The 21,547-nt window shown below is 36.7% G+C and overlaps 1 protein-coding gene and 1 long non-coding RNA gene across 13 annotated transcripts in view; one reads left to right on the top strand and one right to left on the bottom strand.

Moving 5' to 3' along the window:
- Positions 1-21,547, top strand: part of Gpatch2 (G-patch domain containing 2) — a 156,985-nt gene that overhangs the window by 14,290 nt on the left and 121,148 nt on the right. For 11 of the 12 annotated variants that reach the window (XM_037211158.1, XM_028876736.2, XM_028876735.2 and 8 more), the window contains 2 exons: positions 812-994; positions 1,405-1,484. In XM_037211158.1, coding sequence (XP_037067053.1) covers positions 812-994; positions 1,405-1,484 — 263 coding nt within the window. Of the gene's footprint in view, positions 1-811; positions 995-1,404; positions 1,485-1,611; positions 2,505-21,547 lie in introns of those variants that run through there. The other variant, XM_028876739.2, reaches the window with a different exon arrangement.
- On the bottom strand, positions 14,217-18,697 carry LOC119089138. The gene is made up of 2 exons (XR_005092976.1): positions 18,592-18,697; positions 14,217-14,491 (listed from the first exon to the last, which is right to left on the bottom strand). It is a non-coding gene; the product is annotated as an uncharacterized LOC119089138 (long non-coding RNA).

Raw genomic sequence — 21,547 nt, 5'->3', positions numbered from 1 at the left:
TTACTCTCTAAGAATATCATATAAAAAGTGAAGTCAAATAACTTCATTTTTCTGGAGTGTTTTTTTTTTTGTTTTCTTTGGTTTTTCTTTTTGAGAGAGGTTCTATGTTTATATAGCACCGGCTGGCCTTTCATTCTTGAACTGTGCCTCAGCCTCCCAAGTACAGTAGTAGGCATAGTGTTGTGGTAATGGCAATTCAGAGGTAAGATAGTCATTTTAACTGAGTTCCTGCTCTATAACATTTAAAGTTAGGTCTCCTGTGAAATGTTAATATTTAAGCTTTGTAATTTTAACAAAAATATTTTATTCCCTAATTCAAACAGTTCTGTGGTTCTCATTTTACAATTGCATTTAGTATTCACTGTTTATTTGAACTAAATCTATTTCTCATATATAATTCTCAGCTTAAGTTTAGATGCTTTTTGGGGGGCATTATTTTTGTTTCATGATTGCAGTTTCTATTTTAAAATTTTATAAGCTGTCTTAAATCAGAAGTCTCATAAAAGGGCGTCATGTATGACAACTTTTACGAAAACCCACTAGTACTAGTGGCTTTAGTGGCTTCTGGGGATCTTAAGGTTTAGTGACTCTATTTAAAATCTTTTCTTTTGATAAGCTGTCTGCATTCTATACTTTGAATCATTTTTATCTGCTTAAATCTCAAGAAATATATTGATACTCACTGAGGTTAAATGAATTTTAAATAGTCATTTATAGTACCCTGATTACACCTAGGTATTCCATCATTGGTATTGGTGAATAACTTGTTCTTGAACTGTCTGTTTCATGGAAACATTTTGACTTTGTGCAGGTGATGATGAACAGAGTGACTGGTTCTATGAGAAGGAGTCTGGTGGAGCCTGTGCTATTGCTGGAGTTGTGCCCTGGTGGGAGAAGGAAGACCCTGCAGAACTAGACAGAAACGTGTCCGACCCCGTGTTTGAAAGTATCCTAAGTGGTTCTTTTCCCCTCATGTCACATCCTGGCAGACGAGGTCAGTAGTACTTCCTAAGTGCTGCCTCCCATTACTTACGGTTCTTACTGGACTGAATGAGGATAGGCCCAAGTGGAAACAATACAAACACAGAATGCTGTAGAGAACGTGCTGGACCCTAATCCAAGTACTTTATTCGTCTGCTTTCACTCATCAGGAAGGTGTTAATAGGAGTGTGAATTGGGAGAAAGGGAGCTCTTAATGTCTGAGTCCTAGCTAGTTAAGTGCTGACTGCATTAGAACCCTGCTGGGAATTACCTCAGTTCTTTTAAGTGTGTTTCACATTTTCCCCAATAATATTCTTGGTGCTCACTACTATGAGCAACTTAGTTTTAATTCTCTGTTGATAGGCTCTTCTTCTATGCTCCAGTGATCACAGTATCTTCTAAATTGACTGTTTGATTTCCCAGGTTTCCAAGCTAGACTCAGTTGCCTCCATGGAATGCCTTCAAAGAATATTAAAAAATCTGGAGGGGCTCCACCTTCAATGGTAGGCATGCTTTCTTATTGAAATGTCATGTTTGGAAATGTTTCCATTTCTGTGGAATAAAAAGTCACATCCTCACCCTTTATTTATATTCTAATGTTATACTTAAAAATAATCCATTTTTTTGTAGGCTACAAACTGGACCAGTGAGATTCCCCTATAAGCCAAATCTTCTATTGCTAATAAATTAGTTACGTTTTGAACACCTGGGGAATGGCATTCGAGGGAACCTGGCTCCTGTCCTCTTCCCTGGAGGAATACACTGAAGTGCGAGCCTCTTTGATGCAGACCTGGGCCTGTTTTGCTGCAGGACTGGTGTTCTTTCTTTTAGCCAGAGGTGAATCTGATTGGGAGGCTTCCCTGAGATGTAGGTTGGCCCAGGGTGGATACAAACTACTGTATATTTTGCATATTTTTCTCTCTTATGGTTTTTAACATTGGATCTTTTTATGTATTGCTTGCTTTGCCAAATGCTAACAAAAGATAGAAAATTGAAAACTATATTAACCCAAGTATTCCTTAGTATTTCTATGACTGGTTAAGATTTAGTTTTTATATCTGATGTGTAAATAAAAAATGATGTATTGCCATTTATGGTTCATTTTAAAAGAAGTCTTCTCTACCAGCATTATTTAAAATACTTGTGTTTTACTCAGGGCACTTTCTTTAATAAGGGCTGATGTAAGTAGGTGAAGTTGATAATCTTTGCTCAAGTTTATCCTTTGTTCAGTTCACTTCCCGTTTGGATAATTGTTCTGTATTACAAGCCTGTTGTATTTCATATTGTAGTTCTCATTGTACTGCGAAAGTCATCCTATCCCTAAACAGCATAGTGATGACAAACTAGTCTCCTTTAGGGAACCACTTGCTGTCACATTTTCAATAGTGTGTGTCTGATCCCTAAACTAGTCACAGCTGCCTCACTGGCATGGAGCTTGATGAAATCACGTGAACCTGTTTGTTTTTTTTTTTTTTTTTTTTTTGGTTTTTTCGAGACAGGGTTTCTCTGTGTAGCTTTGCGCCTTTCCTGGAACTCACTTGGTAGCCCAGGCTGGCCTCAAACTCGCAGAGATCCGCCTGCCTCTGCCTCCCGAGTGCTGGGATTAAAGGCGTGCGCCACCACCGCCCGGCTGAACCTAGTGTTTTAACAATAATTAATGCATGCCTGACTCTCACTGACAGGTCTAAAGCAAGATGCTTGCTCATCCATTTAGAAATACTTACATAAGCTCATTTTCATCAAGCAGGAGGGAAATACAACATTTCCATCAGTGGCATATTTCTTATATTAGACTAACTCAAGCCATTTGAGTTCTTTAAAATAGTTATTTTAAATTGATTAACTTTTTCCCTCAATTCCTGTAATTGACAAAGTCTTGGTGATTTAATGTTTTCATATTGTCTGGTTTGTCAGTTCAGCATTTAATGACTAAATTAAATATGATGGAAACGAAACTTAAAGTTGATGTTACCTTTACCTAAGACTATTGTGGTCTGAAAGATTTAAAAATACACTAAGTAGGAATGTATGACAACATCTCTGGAGACGTTAAAGGTGACATGGTGCAAGTTGACCCTTCTGACTGTCCCATATTTAAAGGTGCAGTGATGTGCTTAATAATTATATTAAGGATTTTTATACTGTCTCAATTCAAAAATTCATGTTCTTTTCTGAATTACAGAAATGCTTTTGTTTTGTATGATGACTGTCCTTTAGATCTGAATAAGTCACTTTAATGCCTCAGCCTGTGAACTTTGTCTCACCAATCATGAATCTAGAGGAATACTATCTAATTCTTGGCTCAGTTTTACCTATTTTTATTTTTGGTCCACTGCTTGCTTGAGCATGGCTGGGATTTGTAGCCCATTTTCTAGGCTTATTGCAGTCTCACTGTGGTATTTTATAGAAGCTATTACAACTGATGGACTAGCTTCATGGTGTGGATGATCCATGGCTGCACCACCCTTAAAGCCGCCTTCCTGTCTAAATTGTGAAGAGGTGATTAGGCTCCACTTCATGGAGATTTCTATATATGTGTGTTTAACATGGAACGAGTGCAGTAGGCCATGGAGTGTTTTTCAGGGCTACATTGTTGTATTCAAAATTGTACTGAAAGCAGAGGACGCCTTAAGGTGTTCTGTCTCTCAACCCTGAATTGTCCTTGTTTAGATATTTTACATTCTGTAATGTTTTTTCCAAAAAATCTCTGACTTGATCAAGAAAGGTAAGATTTTCACTTTGTGCTGATGTTTTTCTAATTCTCCTTATATTTTGCTCATAATATATGTAGCTTGCTACCTTAAAAAATTTAGCCTGCTAAGACAGTCATCATTAAGGGATGGCCATTATTTCTTGTAGAAAGAAATTAATTTCAATTAGCACAGATTCACACTGGAAAGCCAAAGTGTATATAAGAAAGGTTAGTTTTAGGAGCAAATTCCAGCATTTGTAGCTGTAACCCATTAAACAGAATGGCAGCAGGCGTCTTCAGTGGGTACGTGACACCTACATACATACAATGATAGAGTGCACGTGAAGGAAAAGACCCTGGAACTAAGGGAAGTAGGGATGTTCTCCATTACTGCCCTTATTCCTCACAGACGTGTTCAGTGAAGTCACTGTACTTAGTTAGGAAACCTGCTGCCACAGCAAAGTCAGGTTTAGCTTTGGGGTGGGTCTTGGCTCCTCACTCCTCATGTTCTTATCAGCTGCTGACTGAATAATGCTGCATGTGTTTGTTTAAAGGTATTTACTGTGTATTGTTCATTCATAAACATGGAACTTATGGCTAATAGCACCATCCCTGAAGCCTGAACAAAACTTCTCTAACATGTATTTTCTCCATAAGGCTCACTATGGCCTTCTCATGCTTAGTAACAATGACAGACTCATTTTAGCCTGACTTTGGGGCCATTGAAAGCAGTAAAATCACCAGAAAAAGTGCAAAAAGTGCAAAAAGTCAATAAGCCAGTCCTCAGTAGATCACACAAAGGACACTTGTTTACAGTGTCAGAGCTGCAGGAAGGAGGCAGTCCTTGTCCCTTTCACCTGTGAGTTCCTGTTTATGAGGAGCTCAGATTTTCACTGCTGTGCACATACCCGTGAGTATCTGCAAAAGTTCGGAGTGTTGGCTTTCAGGTGGCATAAATTTCAGCTAGTAGTTAATTTTTCAAATTTGGAATCTGCAGGGAGGAACAAGAAATGGCTATGTATTTTTGGAAAGCAGAGAGGTATTGTAGAGTATATTGGATATTTACATTATGATGCATAACAGCAAAATTACAGTTATGAAATAGCAATGAAATAATTTTATGATTGGAGGTCACCACAACATGAAGAACTGTATTAAAGGGCTATAGCATTGGGAAGGTTGAGACCCACTGTTATAGGGTATTATAGACCTTGAAGTCATATATTTGTGAATTCACTCTGGTTCTTAGTATTACTTAAACACACATTGTGAACCTCAGTTTCTTCTTTTGTGAAATACAGACACTTTTTTTTTTTTAATAGACATGCTGACAGACTTAAATGAGGATAAAGTACACATATAAGTTTAGGTCCATCTTCAGCACATAGTATATAATAAGTAATAATTGCTGTTGTTATTGAAGATAATAAACACAATAGCTGGTAATGCAACGTAATTTTTATCATGAATCCAAGTGTAGAATTTAACCTTAAACTATTTGATTCATGTTTTATATATAATTTGACATTATCTTAATAGATTGCTTTATTTTATAGGCTTTTAGGTTTCTTTTTATCTTATTTATGTTTATCTGATTTCTGTCTTTAGTATAGTCTGACAAATTATTCTGAATGAATTTTGGGTTAACAAGTTAAGTCTCAAATTGAACTACAAGCTGTAAAGCCCATTTCTTCATGTCCCCTCCCTCCTTCCCAAATCATTAAGCTTTCCTTTTAGACTGTTTATGAGGTTTGAATCCATTCTTATTCCTTAAAAAAAAAAAAAAAAAAAAATGTGCCCATGTATATGTGAGATTACAAGTCCTGAGAATTTGCTGTTGGTAAGAATTACTCGGCTGGTCATGGTGGTACATACTAGTAATACCAACACTTGAGAGATGTGGAGGCCAGAGAATCAGGAGTTAAAGATCACCATTGACAAAATAGCAAATTTGAAGTCAGCCTGTGTCATATGAGACCCTGTTTCAAAAAAGCAAAAGAGAATCGCTATTGTTGTATGGTTAGAAACTCTAGTTTATTGGTACCTTGCTGGTCAGCCTTTTAGTACCTAATTTAGGAGAATTGTTACTTCCATGGAATGTCCTAGGGTCGTCACCCAGGAGATACTGCCCGAGACCTTGACATTTTTAGACTGTATTCATTAAGTACAATTCAGAATAATAACACAATAATGATGCTGGAATCAAATTTGAAATGACTATTCTTACAACATGAATTCAAGGAACCTTACTAAAGGGTAGCTTTCCATGTAGCCAGGATGTCTGTTTTTTTGTTTTGTTTTGTTTTGTTTTTGACAGGGTCTCACTATGTAGCTGCATTGAACTCACTATGTAGGCCAGACTAGCTTTGAACTCACAGAGACCACCTGCCTCTTCCTAGTGCTGGGATTAAAGGTGTGCGCCACTACACCTGGCTCAGGATATCCTACCCCCTAGTATTCCAAATAATCTGTGTGTTTTGTGAGGGTGAGAGATTTTTAAATTCTCTTTTCATTTTGTTTTGAACTAGTGATTCATCAACAGGTATAATATCCGCTAAAGTTATTCAAATTATGATGACTGCTGAAAGATTGTGGGAAAAAGATTCATCTTAAAACACAGTATTTGTATTTGAAAATCATTATGTAAGACATTGTAGTAAGATAGAAGGCTTTGCTTAAAATGTTTACAGTTGCTTGAAGACCAGTTTTCATGTGATTACAAGAACATATAAGGTATTAATGGTGTGTTTATTTTACCAAAAAAGAACCTAATTTAATTGATTTCCTTATGTATCTACATTTTCAAGTTTAAGTATATGAACCAAAGAGTTAGTGTTGACCCTTAATATAAATTGTCATGTCCCACTGTTTATACTCACAGTACCTTGTGTCACTTAGAGCATAGGAGGTGTTCTCTGTTCCAGGCATTAAGGCGGTTCATTGAGTGGCTGACCATGAATGAATGACTGTTGTAGGTACTTGAAGTTATGTTGACAGTGACCATCTTATTGTAGTGAACTCTTCATATGTCCTGCTCAGTGTTTGTGATACAGTTTCTTGATATTCTAGAGTAGGAGTATTTAGGCTCTTTATAGCCTTTTACCAAGAAGGCTCATTTAAAATGGAATTGGTTTGAATGAGGGATTTAAATAACCTATTTTCTCAGACTAGTCAAAGCAAAGAAAATTTATGACAGAAACTAAATCTAAAATGATGTAAAATACCACACAGCCTGTGTCTGCAACTATATTTGATTTCTATGGGACTATTGTCCAAGCTTTTGCTAGTGGAATTCAGCAGTGGAATCCTTTATTACCACCTTTCTGCCTGGAAATTTGTATTCCTAGAGCATTTTTGTAGACTGGAGAATTTATGTTTGGAAAGTTATAGTCTAAGTATGTTAATTATATGTTAATTTCATTTTCCTCCCAATATCAGCTTGAGGTCTAGGTTTTAAGATATTTTAATCTTAGAAATTTTTTAGATAAAATCAGTTCTGTATTATAGAAAAGTACAAATCAATAAAATGGTAATATTTCTCAGGAGAAATTTAATACTGTCTGTTTGCTTTAAATTTTTTATTTTGATGTTACTCTATATTTTGTATTATACAAATTTTATAACAGTTGATAATTAAAAATGTAAATCCCATAACATTTATTCCATATCGTTGAATAGGATCAATATTAATACTGATATTCTTGGGTCATATTTTATTAAATGTGAAACATACATATATTTAATGGTGTATAGTATTATATTCACTTATGCATTTGAATGCTTGTGTTCTCTATATTCTTAAAAACTCCTTAAAAACATATATGATAATCAATCATGATATTTTAATGATATAAGATGTGACCACATATATTTTTCCATATATTAAAATATTTGTGCTTGCTGCTCTGATGACTTAGTATAGGTGTGGCCTTATATGTTGGAATTTGGGACCTTCAAAATGGTGGAAATGTGCAGTGTGAAACACATTACAATGCTTAGTATATCTTGATACTTTCTGTGTATTGTTTATATATTTAAAATAATAAGATTAACATTCCTATCATGTAGGTTTGTGTTTACATTTTAAACTGTTTTTCTTTTGGTAAACCAAAATTAATATGATTTGGAAGTTTCTTCATGTTGCTGTCATGTTGCTAATAAATATAAATAAATTCTCTTTCTAAAGTAGTCTTCATTTCTGCTTAACATATTCAAGTGTGAGTTATGTTCAGATATCCACATCCGTATTCACTATCTAGAATGGCAGCCACAATCAAGATGTGCTGTAGTAATCATAAAGTATTTATGGCTTCCATTGGTTTAATAACTGGCTGTCTGTACTTTCTTACTAATCTTAACATTGATTGTCCAGATATAGAGCCTTCTGGTTAATTTTCCTGCTCTCCCTGTTAATTTACTCTTCTCTCTATCCCTTCAAGGAAACTCATCATTTCCTCTATCATGTTACTATATTTATTCAGCTATGATGAAATCTCTATTTCTTATGTTGCGTCTCTTTTTTTGAAGCCACTTGGTAAAATTCTGAGACAGTCTCTTATAGAAACAGATGCTTTAGCTGATACCCAACAGATGGGTTAGAGCTCACCAATTCATTCACAGTAGGAAATGGCAGGCATGAAGGCATAAGGCCTTGGGTTTGACACATCATGGAATAGATAGATTGATTAGATAGATATGGAGGGGTTTATAGCAAAACAGTTTACCTGAAAAAATGGGCAGGAGTTAGATCATGGTCCATAGTAATCTTGTGAAGCCATGTCATCCCTGGCCATACTGGTAGTCAATAGAAAGTACAATATGTAACTATAAGCTAAGATTATATTAGAAGTATAAATTCCACCCTATTCCTCCATTACGTGTGAGCCAGAGGATGGACTAAACTTTAATTTACCCTTTGAATCTTCTATCTTATTAAGTGAATGACTTCCATTTATTCCACAAAGGTTGGTTAGTATTGCCTGCAGCTAGATAGAATAATGCTACTACTATGTATGGCTCTAGGCCTTGCATTCTACAGCTGTGAATGAGACTAACGTGGTCACCTGTAGCTTATATTTTAATGAATAAAAGTAACCTTGGTTGGGGATGAGTAAGCAGATACAAGTAGCCATGGGGAACAATTAGAAAGGCAGTAGGATAGTTGCAGGAATGAAGGTTAGTGAGTAAAATTTGTAGGTAGATGGAGTTTCAGCCTTAATCCATCTAGTGGCATTCTTTGGGTCACTCTTAAACTAACCACCTATCTGGGAAAAGAAGCAAGCATCCATTCCTCACACCAATTCATCCAACAAGATGGGTTAGGTTCAAGAAACTTTAAGTGGGAACTATATATGGACAAAGGCTGTCTTGTTTATGTGTAATTGTAGTGATTATACCAAAGTTAATGTATAAGCACTTGTGTTCTCTTTTGCCCTATGGGTACTTGCATGCCACACCTTCTACATTTAAAAAACAAATTGCATTACAGCAGTACAAATTCTTAGGTCACTGTTCTCAAAGTGGTTTCAGATTAGTATTTTTTAGGTATCTGTGGACTTTTGTTTCTGAAACATAGTCTCATGTAGGCCAAGCTGGCTTTGAACTTGCTATGTAGCCAAGGTTGACATCTGCCTTTCCAGTGCTATGCCATAAGCACACATGTCCACGCCCTGCTTTCTTGCACTGACTCCCTGATGAATCTTTAAAACACTGGTTTTGAAAACGCAGGAAGTATCTTTGTTTCTGTGGATACGGATTCATTGTGTATCCCAGGCTGGCATGAGCTCTCTGTGTGGCACTGGGCTGGCCTCCAATTGATATCCTTTCTCAGACTTCGGAGTGCTGTGGTTATAGACATTATCTACCATGTCTGGCTATGTTTGAGACTTAAAATACATTATTTAGAGTCTAGTTAGCTAAACACTTATTTCTATTTTGTAGCTTAAGAAACTTGAAATATGTTCAAAATACTTCTTTTTTGTTTTTAAGAAATTAAGCCAGGGCATGACATCTATAACCCTCGAGAGCTAGAAGTGGAAGCAGGTGAATCATGGAAGGTTTAAGACCAGCAGGTTTGTTTACATAGTGAGTGCAGGCCAACTAGGGCTATTTAGGAAGCCCTGTCTCAAACCTACCCTCTTTCTCAATGTAAAAGGACCCATTGCTGCTGATTTGTGACCATATGATTCCTTAGATGGACATTCCCATGCATCCCTTCTCTTGGTTGCCGTTTACAACGGTAGTGGCATTGCCAGAGTTCCTCTTATTTTTTTTTTCTTTTTAAAACCAAAACCAGGGAGGTAGAAATGCATACATTTTACTTTTTCCCAATTCTTGTTCACCTCTGGTTTTCTGCTTTTTATGTTGCTGATAAAATTATTCTGATGGTCTATAAAACTCAGTTTTCTAATTTGCCTTTAGATATGTCAGATCCCTACTATCAGAAAAGTTCAAAAATCAATGATGGGTGGAACACTTCCAAATAGTATTTAATAAGCTTTTTTTTTTGTACTGAAATCACCTGTACCTCCTCCAAATGAAGGTCAATTTGCAAAACTGAGGATTGATGCAGAAGTTATTTAGACAGAAAGATTTTCTTGTACTGTTGAGTTAATGTATGCCAAGCAGGTATTTGCTGGCCTGCCATCTAAAAAATTGGGTTCTGATAATCAGATAGAGCCCAATTGTTATTTCAGTTTTAAGCCAACAAAACTTGTAATGTTTCTGTTGTTCAATAATCTTCACAGTACTTAGGGAATAAACAAAGTTGGATGAATTTTTTTTTTTTTTGTTCTGTTAAAGCGTATCACCTTCTAGAGTTTCATGTATGGGTCAGGACATTGATTGGAGATGATTTACTGTGAAAATGTTTCAGATCAGTGTAATACTAAACTTATAGGGTGTGTTTATCTGTTAGTTACAATATATTATAGTTACATTTAAAAATATTCATTGGGTTATTAAGGATTTCATATTAGCTTGGATGTATAATATTTAGGCCAGATACTAGTATTTAAACTCAAAGATTAATACATTATTTAATTTTACTTTCCTATATCTCTGATAGGCTCTTTTAATTCTTTTCTGTTTTAGTACTGGGCATTGAACCCAGACCTCCTTCATGCCAAACAAACATTCTACCAATGAGCTACATTTCTAGCTCTCCTTGATTTATTTATTTATTTTTAAATTTTGAGATAGGCTCTCATTAAGCTACCTAAGCTAGCCTCAGGATCATTTTCCTGCCTCAGCCTCCTTATGAGGTGTGAGTACAGCTCTGAAGCTCTTCTTACTTTCTATTCACAAAAATATTTCTTTTGGGGGTGGGGGGAGAGGGGAGTGTTTCAAGAGTTTCTCTGTGTAGCTCTGGCGTCCTAGAACTAGCTCTGTAGACCAGGCTGTCCTCAAACTCAAAGAGATCCTCCTGCCAAGCGCTGCGATTAAAGTGGGTTTTGTGGTATGCCTACACAGCCACAAAAATAATTTTAATGCTTCACATCAATTGTCATATTAGTAAATGTATATTACATCTGATTATATTAAAGACATGTTGTATCTTGCTTGTGACTTTAGCCATACATTTTTTGATTCAATTCTATACACAGTGAAAGCTTTTGATATTTTTACTTTGCAATAGTTATCATCAATTAAGCATGTATATCTTTGTCCTCAAATACCAACGTTTGATTAGCATAAATTAATTTGAAAAAGGAGAGGGAGAAACATTTATTTAGGGCAAGTAGTGATTGTAGTGGGTTATACTGTTGAACTTAAACTTTGCTTTGCACTGTCTCCTCACCTAACAGTTGAACTGTCCAGCTGCCTCTGTTCACTCGCCTTCTGTCTGACGCACACAGCTGCCCCTTCTGTGCACTCTCCTCTCACCACTCATGCTACCTTCCCATTCTCTGACGTTGGTAGGACATTAGTTTCCCTGGTCTGGTGGTGGTTCTGGCTTCTAATCTTTATCGCCTATAACTCCAAGTAAACATTTGTAAAACACCCTAGGCTCTTGACTTCTCAGTTTACAAAGGCAAAACAATTTTCATTGCCTTTACGATAAAATCCAGAGTTTTTTCTTTCTGTTTTCACTGCTTACCTGTGATCTTTGGTAGTTCTGTCCTTTCCAGATGGTCATGGGCTCTGAGATCCTGCCCCTGGTCAACCCTTTCAGTATTCAAACATATCAGTTGTTGTTCACACTCTTCTTCCTGATAGGTTCATACACTTGAAGGAATAGATCAAGTTCTATACCCTTTCTTCAAAATCTTCAAAACTCACCTGAAATGGTACCCTCTCAGCTCTTCATCTCTCCTTCTGACTTTTAACCCATCCATCCATCCATTCATGGATAACCTATGGTTTTATACTATCTATCATCCACTTGCTTTGGTTATTATATCCCTCGCTATCTGGAACACCCCATGACAGAAAACTTCTCAGCATAGCTTGTGCTTAACATTTTTTTTCAGTATTGCTAGTGATTAACTGTGTCTGTCTCACTTTTAAGGATGTTTTCTATAATTAACTAGTTAAGGATGCCAGTGTGATTGTAACATCATTTCCAACAAATACCTACTGGCCTCTAAAGTTGTTCAGTGTTTATAAGCATACATTCCATAACAAATAGCATAGATGATCCTGTTTGAGCCTGTGCTAACAAGTTAATTGAATGCCTTGTGACAGATGCTGTGCTTGTTGACTGTGACTGGGAGACCCTTAGCTACTCTACCTATATGGTTTCCCCTTAGGCCAGGAGGGGAAAGGATGACCTCAAGGGAGCAGTCATGTGCAGACTTCCACTGAATCTCCACAGCTGTAATAATAGTCTACTGGGAGGCCCGTAGGAACAGCTCCTTTCTAATTTGAGTTTTCATGTGATAAACTTTGAACTTGTCCTGAGATATAGGGTAGCAGTGCTGATGTGAGTGTGTGGGCCAAGGAGTAGGATCCAGAATCAGCTTTTTAAAACTAGATGTTACAGGGCTGGAGAGATGGCTCAGTGGTTAAGACCACTGACGGCTCTTCTGGAGAGCTCAGATTAAAGCACCCGCATAGTTGCTTACAACCTTCTGTAACTACCATTTGAGGGGTCTGATACCCTATTCTGGCCATTGTGGGCAGCAGCACCTATGCAGTGCGCTGACATACATATAGGCAAAAACACCCATATGTAGGGAAATCAGACATCACACAGGTAACGGTTCAGCCATGTCGCACCTCCAGTTGCCAAGCCTTTCAGGGTCTGGCACTTCCCTCGGCTTGCTTCTGACTGTCGCTTCCTTGCCATGCTTCTGCACATAAAGCTAAGCAGCAGCCTTAGAGCTTTTGATTTTCCATCTTTGATGGTGCTTTCTTTGTCCTTGTGGAGTTGAACCTTTTTAGCCTTTTATTGGCATTTTAGTCAGGTTTTTGAGAGAAAACCACAGTAATAGTATGATCACTGTGTTATTTTTACTGCGAAGTCCTACCTAGTGCCTTTTAAATTTTGATTATTTTTTTACAAGTAATAGATACATAGTGTTTGAAAATCTAGAGGACAAGTGTGGAGCAGTCTCCATGCCTGTGCCATCCCTACCATGCTAGACTGTCTGAGAGATCACAAGCTATGGCATATTTTAAGTTACTAAGTAATTTGCTTTTATAAGCTTTTTAATATAAAAGGTCAAAAATACTTTATTGCTATAATACTATCTCACAGTATTTAGTGTTATTATTTTATTGCTGAATAGTGCTTTCGTTTTTCTGTGAATGTCCATTCATTTAATACAAAGAGTCTAAGGAGATATTATGTTCTTTCCATTTTATATACCAGGAAACTGAGGGACAGTTAGTTTACCTGGGGCCCAAGGATCTGCCTCAATGAGTAAGATGCCTTGCCATGTTACTATGCAAGCATGAGGTTTCTAACATCTACATAAAACCTGGGTGTGACTGAGCCCTGTAACTCCAGAGGTAGGTGGAGAACTGGTCACTGTGACTTGGCGGTCTGCCGGCCCAGTGGGAGGGATACACATAAGAAGGATGCACCAGCTACAAGGTCAGTGAGAGACCCTGTCTCAAGATAATAGGGCCCAGTGTTAGAACAGGATTCCTGATGTCCTCTTCCGGCCTTCTGAGGCACACACATGGCTGCGCACATAGACACACACACACACTAGATAGCGAAACTTGTTCAGAGTCATGACAAATAGTTGATAATGTCAGGACTTAATTTCTGGCCTGTGGGCCACTCCTCAGCATGCAACTATCATGCTGTTCAGGTTTTCTTGGCACAGGCAAAATGCTTATATTCCCAGTTGATATTATAAATTTTGGATGGGCCTAATGGATCTCGAAAATAGTACACTTAAACTATCCTGGTGAAATTGGGAAAATCATTATTTTGTATTTGGTTGATCAAATTTGATATTATGTTTTTGAAGGTGCTTAGTTTTCATCATGTAAATATACTTCCATCCCTTTTCCTCAGCTTTTCCTTCCTTTACTCCTAAACCATCTTTTTTCTTCCCTTCTCTTTGATCTTCTTGATTTCACCTTTTAGATCATCATGATTAACATTTTAATTTCTTTCCAATTTATAAGAAAGGAAGCTGTTCTGTTTCTGTGAGTTTTTCTGTTCTAAGAGGTTGGTGAAACAATCATTGGCAGTAGTGCAGCACCACTTTAGAGATGCACAGGGATTTCCCAGAACTGAAGAAGGATCTGCATACGGGCTGCTGAGCTCCACGTTTCTTTAAGACTTGGCTTTCTGGGACTTGCCCTGTGGCCCTTGTTTACAGTTGCAGTGTTCTTGCTTGAAGATTCACTTTCAAAACACTGCAAGAATGAAGCTTAAATTTATTGTGAGCTTCGTAAATTATTGGATGAAAATCTAGCTGGGTTCTCATTCTGAAGGTGGATGTAGGAATTTTTATTGTTGAATGCTTAATTTATCTTTTGAAATTGTTACAAATTTTATAAAAATAAATAATTTGGCTTTAGCCACAAGGTTGGCATTATCTGACCTCTTCACCTTTGACTAATCTTTTTCTTTAAAACATTTCAAAATGTTATTGCAGTGAGTGCATGGGTGTACTCCCATAATCCCAGCACTTATTTTTAAGGCTAAGCTAGCAGCATTTTATGGCTAGCCCAGGCTAGGTGACACCACCTCTCAAAAAAACCATCCATCCAAACAACCAAAGGATTAAAACACAAACAAGAGCATACAACAATAACAAAGCCCCCAGTGGTTGCCCAGCTTCTAGAATCCATTGTTTGCTCCAGTCTCTTCCTCATTCTTCCCTGGAATATACTATTGTCACTGTCTTTCTTTGACTAATTCTGATGACACTTATGTCCGTCATTGAGATGCCTTTATTTTGTAGAATGCCCTTAAAGATACATGCTGCCTCACCGATGTGAATTTCCTTTCCTCCAGTTTCTCTCAGTATTTAACTCCTGTTTCACAGTGTAACACTGTGAAGGGCAAGAAGGGCACTGCAGACAATTTATGTATGGAAAAAGTAAAGGTAGATTCTTCATACATACACATACACTCTTTAAATTATCTCATATCTGGTAGGTAATTGTTGATTTTATTTCATCACTTTGAGAATATAAACTTGTTTTCACAATAATTTGTAATTAGGAATTTCATTAAAAGTGAATTAAGACATGAATATGTATGAAGAAATTAGATGTTCTAACCATGAATATATGGCATCCCAGTGACTTGAGTGAATTACAGACTTTACTCATTTCTGGGCCATTTGTTTTATATATAGATTAAATGCAGATAATTATTCATTTGACAGGTTATTTTATTACTTTGATATATCTCAAAGTACCATGTGCAGTTATGGGGTGATTATTGTAATAATTTGATTCATTAATAACTAAAATTATCATTTTATATGAATTCAGGTTTGAAAGTTGGAATTTGGATTTGTTTAAAGTCAGTTGTGCTGACTTTTTTTGGCTTAATAATGTACTTTTGAGATTGTAGGTTTTAGTAACTTTTAAGTTTGCATATTAAACATAAAAGTCTATTCTAAAGTCAAACTGGAAATTATTAGCTTCTGTGAGGAAGCACAAATGTAATTTATACTTGCATTTCACTTAAAAAGCAATGAATTAACTTACTACATTACATTGATGTCTTAAGTTTAAGATACAATTTTAGTGTCTATAGATCCTTTTGTCACATCCGGAGAGCATCTAAATGTTTGATAATTGTTCTCCTACTTACTCTTAACACTTCTGAAGTACTACATGGCTTATGGGTAATAAGTGGTTAAATTTTTTTAGAAAGTATTTGAGAACTTGTTAAGATTCATTTAAGCAAAGAAATAAAATTAAAAGTTCTTAATCTAATGTCATGTTTGAATGCCCATTTTTTAAGTTTTGTTTGGTTTTCCAGTAAAGATTGTCCAATTCTGACTCAAAGTCCGTCTTAGCTGCTCTCCTAGGTTGTCGCAGGAAAGCACATCTCTTCTGTCTATGTAATGCATTTTATTTAATTTTATAGTTTTTATGATACCATATATTAGAGATTGCCAAAAATATAGAAAAATTTTAGAGAACATTTTTGGTTTTGATGGATTACCACTCTTGAAAGGGAAACAAAACACTAAATATTTCTAATCCTGCATTATTTACCGCATGGGTGGCTAAATGCTACTTTCAGCCTCATAAAATTAAAAGGGAGAAATCTGCCAACTGTAGCAGGAATTGGATTTAGGAAGAGTGGTACAGAGCCAAAATATTGCTACAGAATTAAATGTCAAAAATCTTCTTTAATAGTAGATATATAGGTCACAGTGCTTGGTTATGATTAATACATTTAATCTAAATCACTGAAAGTTGCACTCTCCTTTTCCATAAAATACAATAGGACACAAATCAGTTTTACTGTAGATGGATAACAATTGGAAAATAATGCATCTTCCCGCCCAATAAATTGTCAGTTATACCTTTTAACTAAAATCAATTCATCATTCCAAAATTTATTGCAATTTCTAATAATAAATCTCCTCAAATGTTTATTCATTTGGCTTTTGATACATTTGTGCCATTTTTGCTATGGTCTAATGTTTTCTCTTTTGATTCATTGTAAATTAGAAAATCTATTTTGAGTCAATTTTCTAGTGAGGAAGTTAAAATCTATAACCTCGTACCTTTGTCACTCTCCTGTGTACATTTTAATACCCTTGAACTTGAACTTAAATGCAGTCCCATCAATTCTTTTCACTAGGAGATTAAAAGACTTTTCAATGTAACTTCTCCAGTAAGGTTGAGATTTCATAAAAACGAGTACATAGAAAGTTGTTAGCTGATAGCTGCCATTGATTCACTTTGAATCAAGGGTAGAGATACAGAGGTCCATGGGGGTTATGCCATCATTTCATGTAAGTGTTCACAAGGAGAACACAAGAAAATATCTATTTGAATTCGGGTCAAAAACTGATCATAATTGGAACCTACTTCTCAACAGCATTAACTTGAAAGTGGCATTCCAAGTAAGCAAAGCTAGCTGTATCCAAACCCACATCTTATATTGAGGTCTGCTCATTAACTCTGATTTCTACTTTAACTGTAAATTTTTATTTTGTAAATATGTGTTTCTATATTGCTGCTTCATAATCTTTCCTAAGCCTATGAAATCATCTGGTTGTCCTTATGAAATATATGCATCCTAAGCCTATGAATTCATCTTGTTTTCCTTATAAAATACATACATCCCAAGCCTGTGAAATCATCTGGTTGTCCTTATGAAATACATCCCTAGACTATGGTGATTATCTTCAGAAATTTCATTATGTAATGTATGAACATTTTCCATCTTTGTTGTTTTACATTACACTGTGGTGCATTTTTTCCTGACAGTGTGCAGTGCACACTAACTGTAACAACTTGATTTTAGACTGTCTTCATTTATTTCACACTGGACTCAGTTGGGCGGCCCTTTGTTCTCTCAGCACTCCTACCCACTGTGCTTTCATATAGAACTTAAGATTGAAAGCAGGGATTAGCTGCTTTCTCACTAATTTAATGAAAATGCATCTATAATCATCATGTCCTGGGGCTGAGTGTCAGCTCTAAACTCTTGAACTAAACTCTTCTAAAGAATTGTCCAGGAATGAAGATGACATTAACTAATTTGACTGAAATCCATAATTTACTGGCAGTTCTATGTAGTGTAACCATAGCAGATGATACATGACTAATGTGGCCACTAAAGAACAATGGTTGTGTGCTCAGAGCAGCCTTCAGAGAGTTCAGTATTTTCACTATCTCCATGTTAACACGAATTTCTACTACACAGGTCAGACTTTACTTGTAAGTCTTCTTTTTTTTTATTTTTTTGGGTCTTGTGGTATTGGGAACTGAACCTGGGGATCACACATCAGGTTCCTTTTATTTATCTCAAAATAGTTCATTTTTTAAAAAGCTGTGAACTGAAATATTAAAAACTCAATTAAAAATTTAATATTTTTGATAGATTCTTTAAAATATATTACTCATTTGGGTTTGCCAAATTAATTTCTATATTAAAAATTAGTAGTTTTGATAAATGTAGCTAGCTCTACAAGCTTTAATCTCTGACTTCTGTGTACTTCTTAATTTGTTTTTCTTATCACATTAAACATGAAAGTATCTCAAATCATGTACTTTCAAGTAAAAATACATAAATATCTAAAACTAGTGCCTTCTAAAAACCCGTAATAGTTTTTATTAGCATATATTAATTATACCTAATAATATTTTTATTATGACATTTTCACATATGTATATCATGTACATTGCTCATGTTCATCCTTATGACCCTCTCTTGTCCCTTCTTCCCAGCTAGACCTCCTTCTGTTTTCATGACTTTTGTTTTGGCAAATCAGTGAATTTAACTAGTGTCATTTACAGGAGCAATGGTGACTTACCAGTGGCTACACCTCGAAGAAACCTTCCTCTTTGCTGTAGCAACCATTAACTGTCTATACATTCTCAGGGAGGGGTGGGGTCTTGTGAACCCCTCCTCCTTGGCAATGCCCCTCCCCCCTGTATAATGGAATGTTAACCACACCCAATCTTATGCAGGTCTCCATGTAACCACAGTCTCTGAGAATTCAGAAGTGCCAGGGCTATGTTGTGCCTGGAACACAGTGCTATCCAGCATTCCAACCCATCCACCAGCTTTTAGCATACCAGTTTTGGGCTGAGCACTTAGCAGTCATTTGGTCTCAGCACTTTGATGTGTTATAAGTTGCTGTAGTTACCTCCTCACTATGGAAAGAAGCCGCTTTGACCAGACTGGAGGGCAGCACTAATCTGAGGATGTAATTGTAGTTCCGCTGTCACTTTGTTGATGCTGGTGCCCTTTACTTCTTATTTAATTCATGAGTGTCAAAAGACTTCCTTTCTGTCCTTCCAGAGATCTTGGGCATTGGAGCTCCAACTTCTTTTTCCACATCTATATTCCTATGTCTACATAGTTCCTACATCCTGAACGTGCCTCTTCCAGCCTCTGCTGTTCTCCCTCTGTTGTTACCATTTGAAACATTGCATTCTAGTCCAGCCACCTAAAAACCACAGACTTTGTGTTGTTCTTATATTCACCAATGAAATGACTGCCTGTATGTAGCTAGAGTTTTCCTGCCTGGCCCAAAGTCAGGACAAATCTCTCTCATCTGCCAGTCCCACAGCCACTCAGACCCAACCAACTAAACACAGACTTACATTGCTTACAAACTGTATGGCCATGGTAGTCTTCTTGCTAACTGTTCTTATATCTTAAATCAACCCATTTCTATTAATTTATAAGTTGCCATGTGGCTCGTGGCTCACAGGTACCTTACATCTTGCTTTTTATGGCAGGGGCTGGCAGCGTCTCTCCTCCTCCGCCTTCCACTTCCCACAATTCTCTTCTCTGCTAGTCCCGCCTATACTTCCTGCCTGGCTCCTGGCCAGTCAGTGTTTTATTTATCAATCAATCATTGACAGCACCTGTACACTCTTGGAAATTTCTCTGAATTCTCTGAAATCTATGCCCATCCTGAGGCATCACTCTCCTTCAACCTGACCTCTTACTTCACGGCTGACAGAACTGTTATGGCCATTTCTGGAATAATGCAACAGCACAGACCTAAAAAGGCAGAATAATTCCTTTCCATCCCATTCTTTCGTCCTTAGAGTAGATCAGATGACATGAGGTACAATCTGATTTATAAAGGAACTATTATTCATTTACTTCAGGCACACTGAGCTCAGATGCCTGAGCGTGCAAGGACAAAGATCTTCTTGTAAGGAGTAGCTTGAGGAAGTCTCAGCACACTGGGGCTTGTGTTCCCTAGGACAGGTGTTGAGAAACAAATCATTTAAAGAAGTGCTCTGGTCAGAAGAAGGGGTCAAGGTGTTTAGTGGCTGAACTCTGCAGTGTATGTGTGCCTCCTTCACCAGAGCATAAACTACAAATGAGGTATGACTAACATACTTTATGAACTTGGGAGGATAGGTCAATGAGTGATGACTGTTTAAAGTGAGTAGTGTAGGAATGGAGAGACGTTAAGTTGACCTGTAGAGGAAGTAAACCTCTTGATCCTTTAGTAATAGCATTCTCTGTAGACTAGTTGAGAGTTCAGGAACTTTTCGGTCAGGTTATTACCTCTGTTCCCTTTGTCCTAGTTGGATTCCAAGCACCCATGACACTCAGGTGCTTTTTGTCAATCCTTGACAGTGGACTGAAATTTAATGATGATTTTCTGTGGGATCAAGAAGATCTGTGCTGTTTAGTTTTCCACTTGAAGGAATGTAACTCTGTCTTATCTTTTTTTAGAAAGTGCATCGAACAATTCTTGGATCTTTTTTTTTTTTTTTTTTTTTTGGGTTTTTCAAGACATGGTTTCTCTGTGTAGCTTTGCGCCTTTTCCTGGAACTCACTTGGTAGCCCAGGCTGGCCTCGAACTCACAGAGATCCGCCTGCCTCTGCCTCCCAAGTGCTGGGATTAAAGGCGTGCGCCACCACCGCCCGGCAAATTCTTGGATCTTTAACAAGAAACAATATAGACTTTAATTCAACCACATAAAAATCAAAGACCTTTGTGTTTTTCTTATATTCATCAGTGAAATGACTACCTCTATACTTACTGTATGAAAAGTTGGTATCAAATGACCTTGATAAAAGAAAAAAATACTCTCTAGAAAAATATACTCTAATCACAAACCAGTGTGCCCTTTTGCAAACCTGTTTAGGTACAAGCTTCCCTATAGTACTTGCTGTAACAAACATGACTGTTTTCCATTCATTAAAAACTAATAAATGAAAATAATTTGACCTAAACTCATTGAGTGGTACAGTGCTCTCTCATGAGTAGGACTTGTCTGACTTCATTTAACTTTCCTACAGTATCTGAAAAGAAAAACTGATTTAACCTGTAAATTTCCTATTGCTTGGACTGTCTTTTAGGGTGTTCGTTTACTTATAAAGCAACTAATTGGTTCTACTGTATTTTTTTTTTTTTGGTTGCACAAATAACATGGGTTTCATTGTTACATTTTCATAATACACGTGCCAGGTACATCACTCATGTTCATATTCCTCCATTACCTTCTCTTGCTCCATTCTCCTCCCTATTAGTCTTCCCAAGGAGCTCCCCATCTGTTTTCATGTCTTATTTTTAATCTTGATTTCACATATGAGAGAAAAAAATGTGTAATATTTGCCTATTCCTCTGTCCATGTCTTGTTTCTTATTTTGCTTAATGTGATCTTATCCATTTCTGTCCATTTTTCTGTAAAGAGATTTTGTTTCGCTTCAGTACTGGGTATCAAACCCAAAGCCTTGCACATGCTAGGCAAGCACTCTACCACTGTGCTATATAGCCCAAGCCTTGATGTTTA

This window comes from Peromyscus leucopus, chromosome 15, assembly GCF_004664715.2.
Source record: "Peromyscus leucopus breed LL Stock chromosome 15, UCI_PerLeu_2.1, whole genome shotgun sequence".
In the NCBI taxonomy this organism is placed as follows: domain Eukaryota; kingdom Metazoa; phylum Chordata; class Mammalia; order Rodentia; family Cricetidae; genus Peromyscus; species Peromyscus leucopus.
The sequence above is the reverse complement of the archived record's forward strand: the minus strand, read 5'-3'. Positions and strand labels throughout refer to the sequence as shown.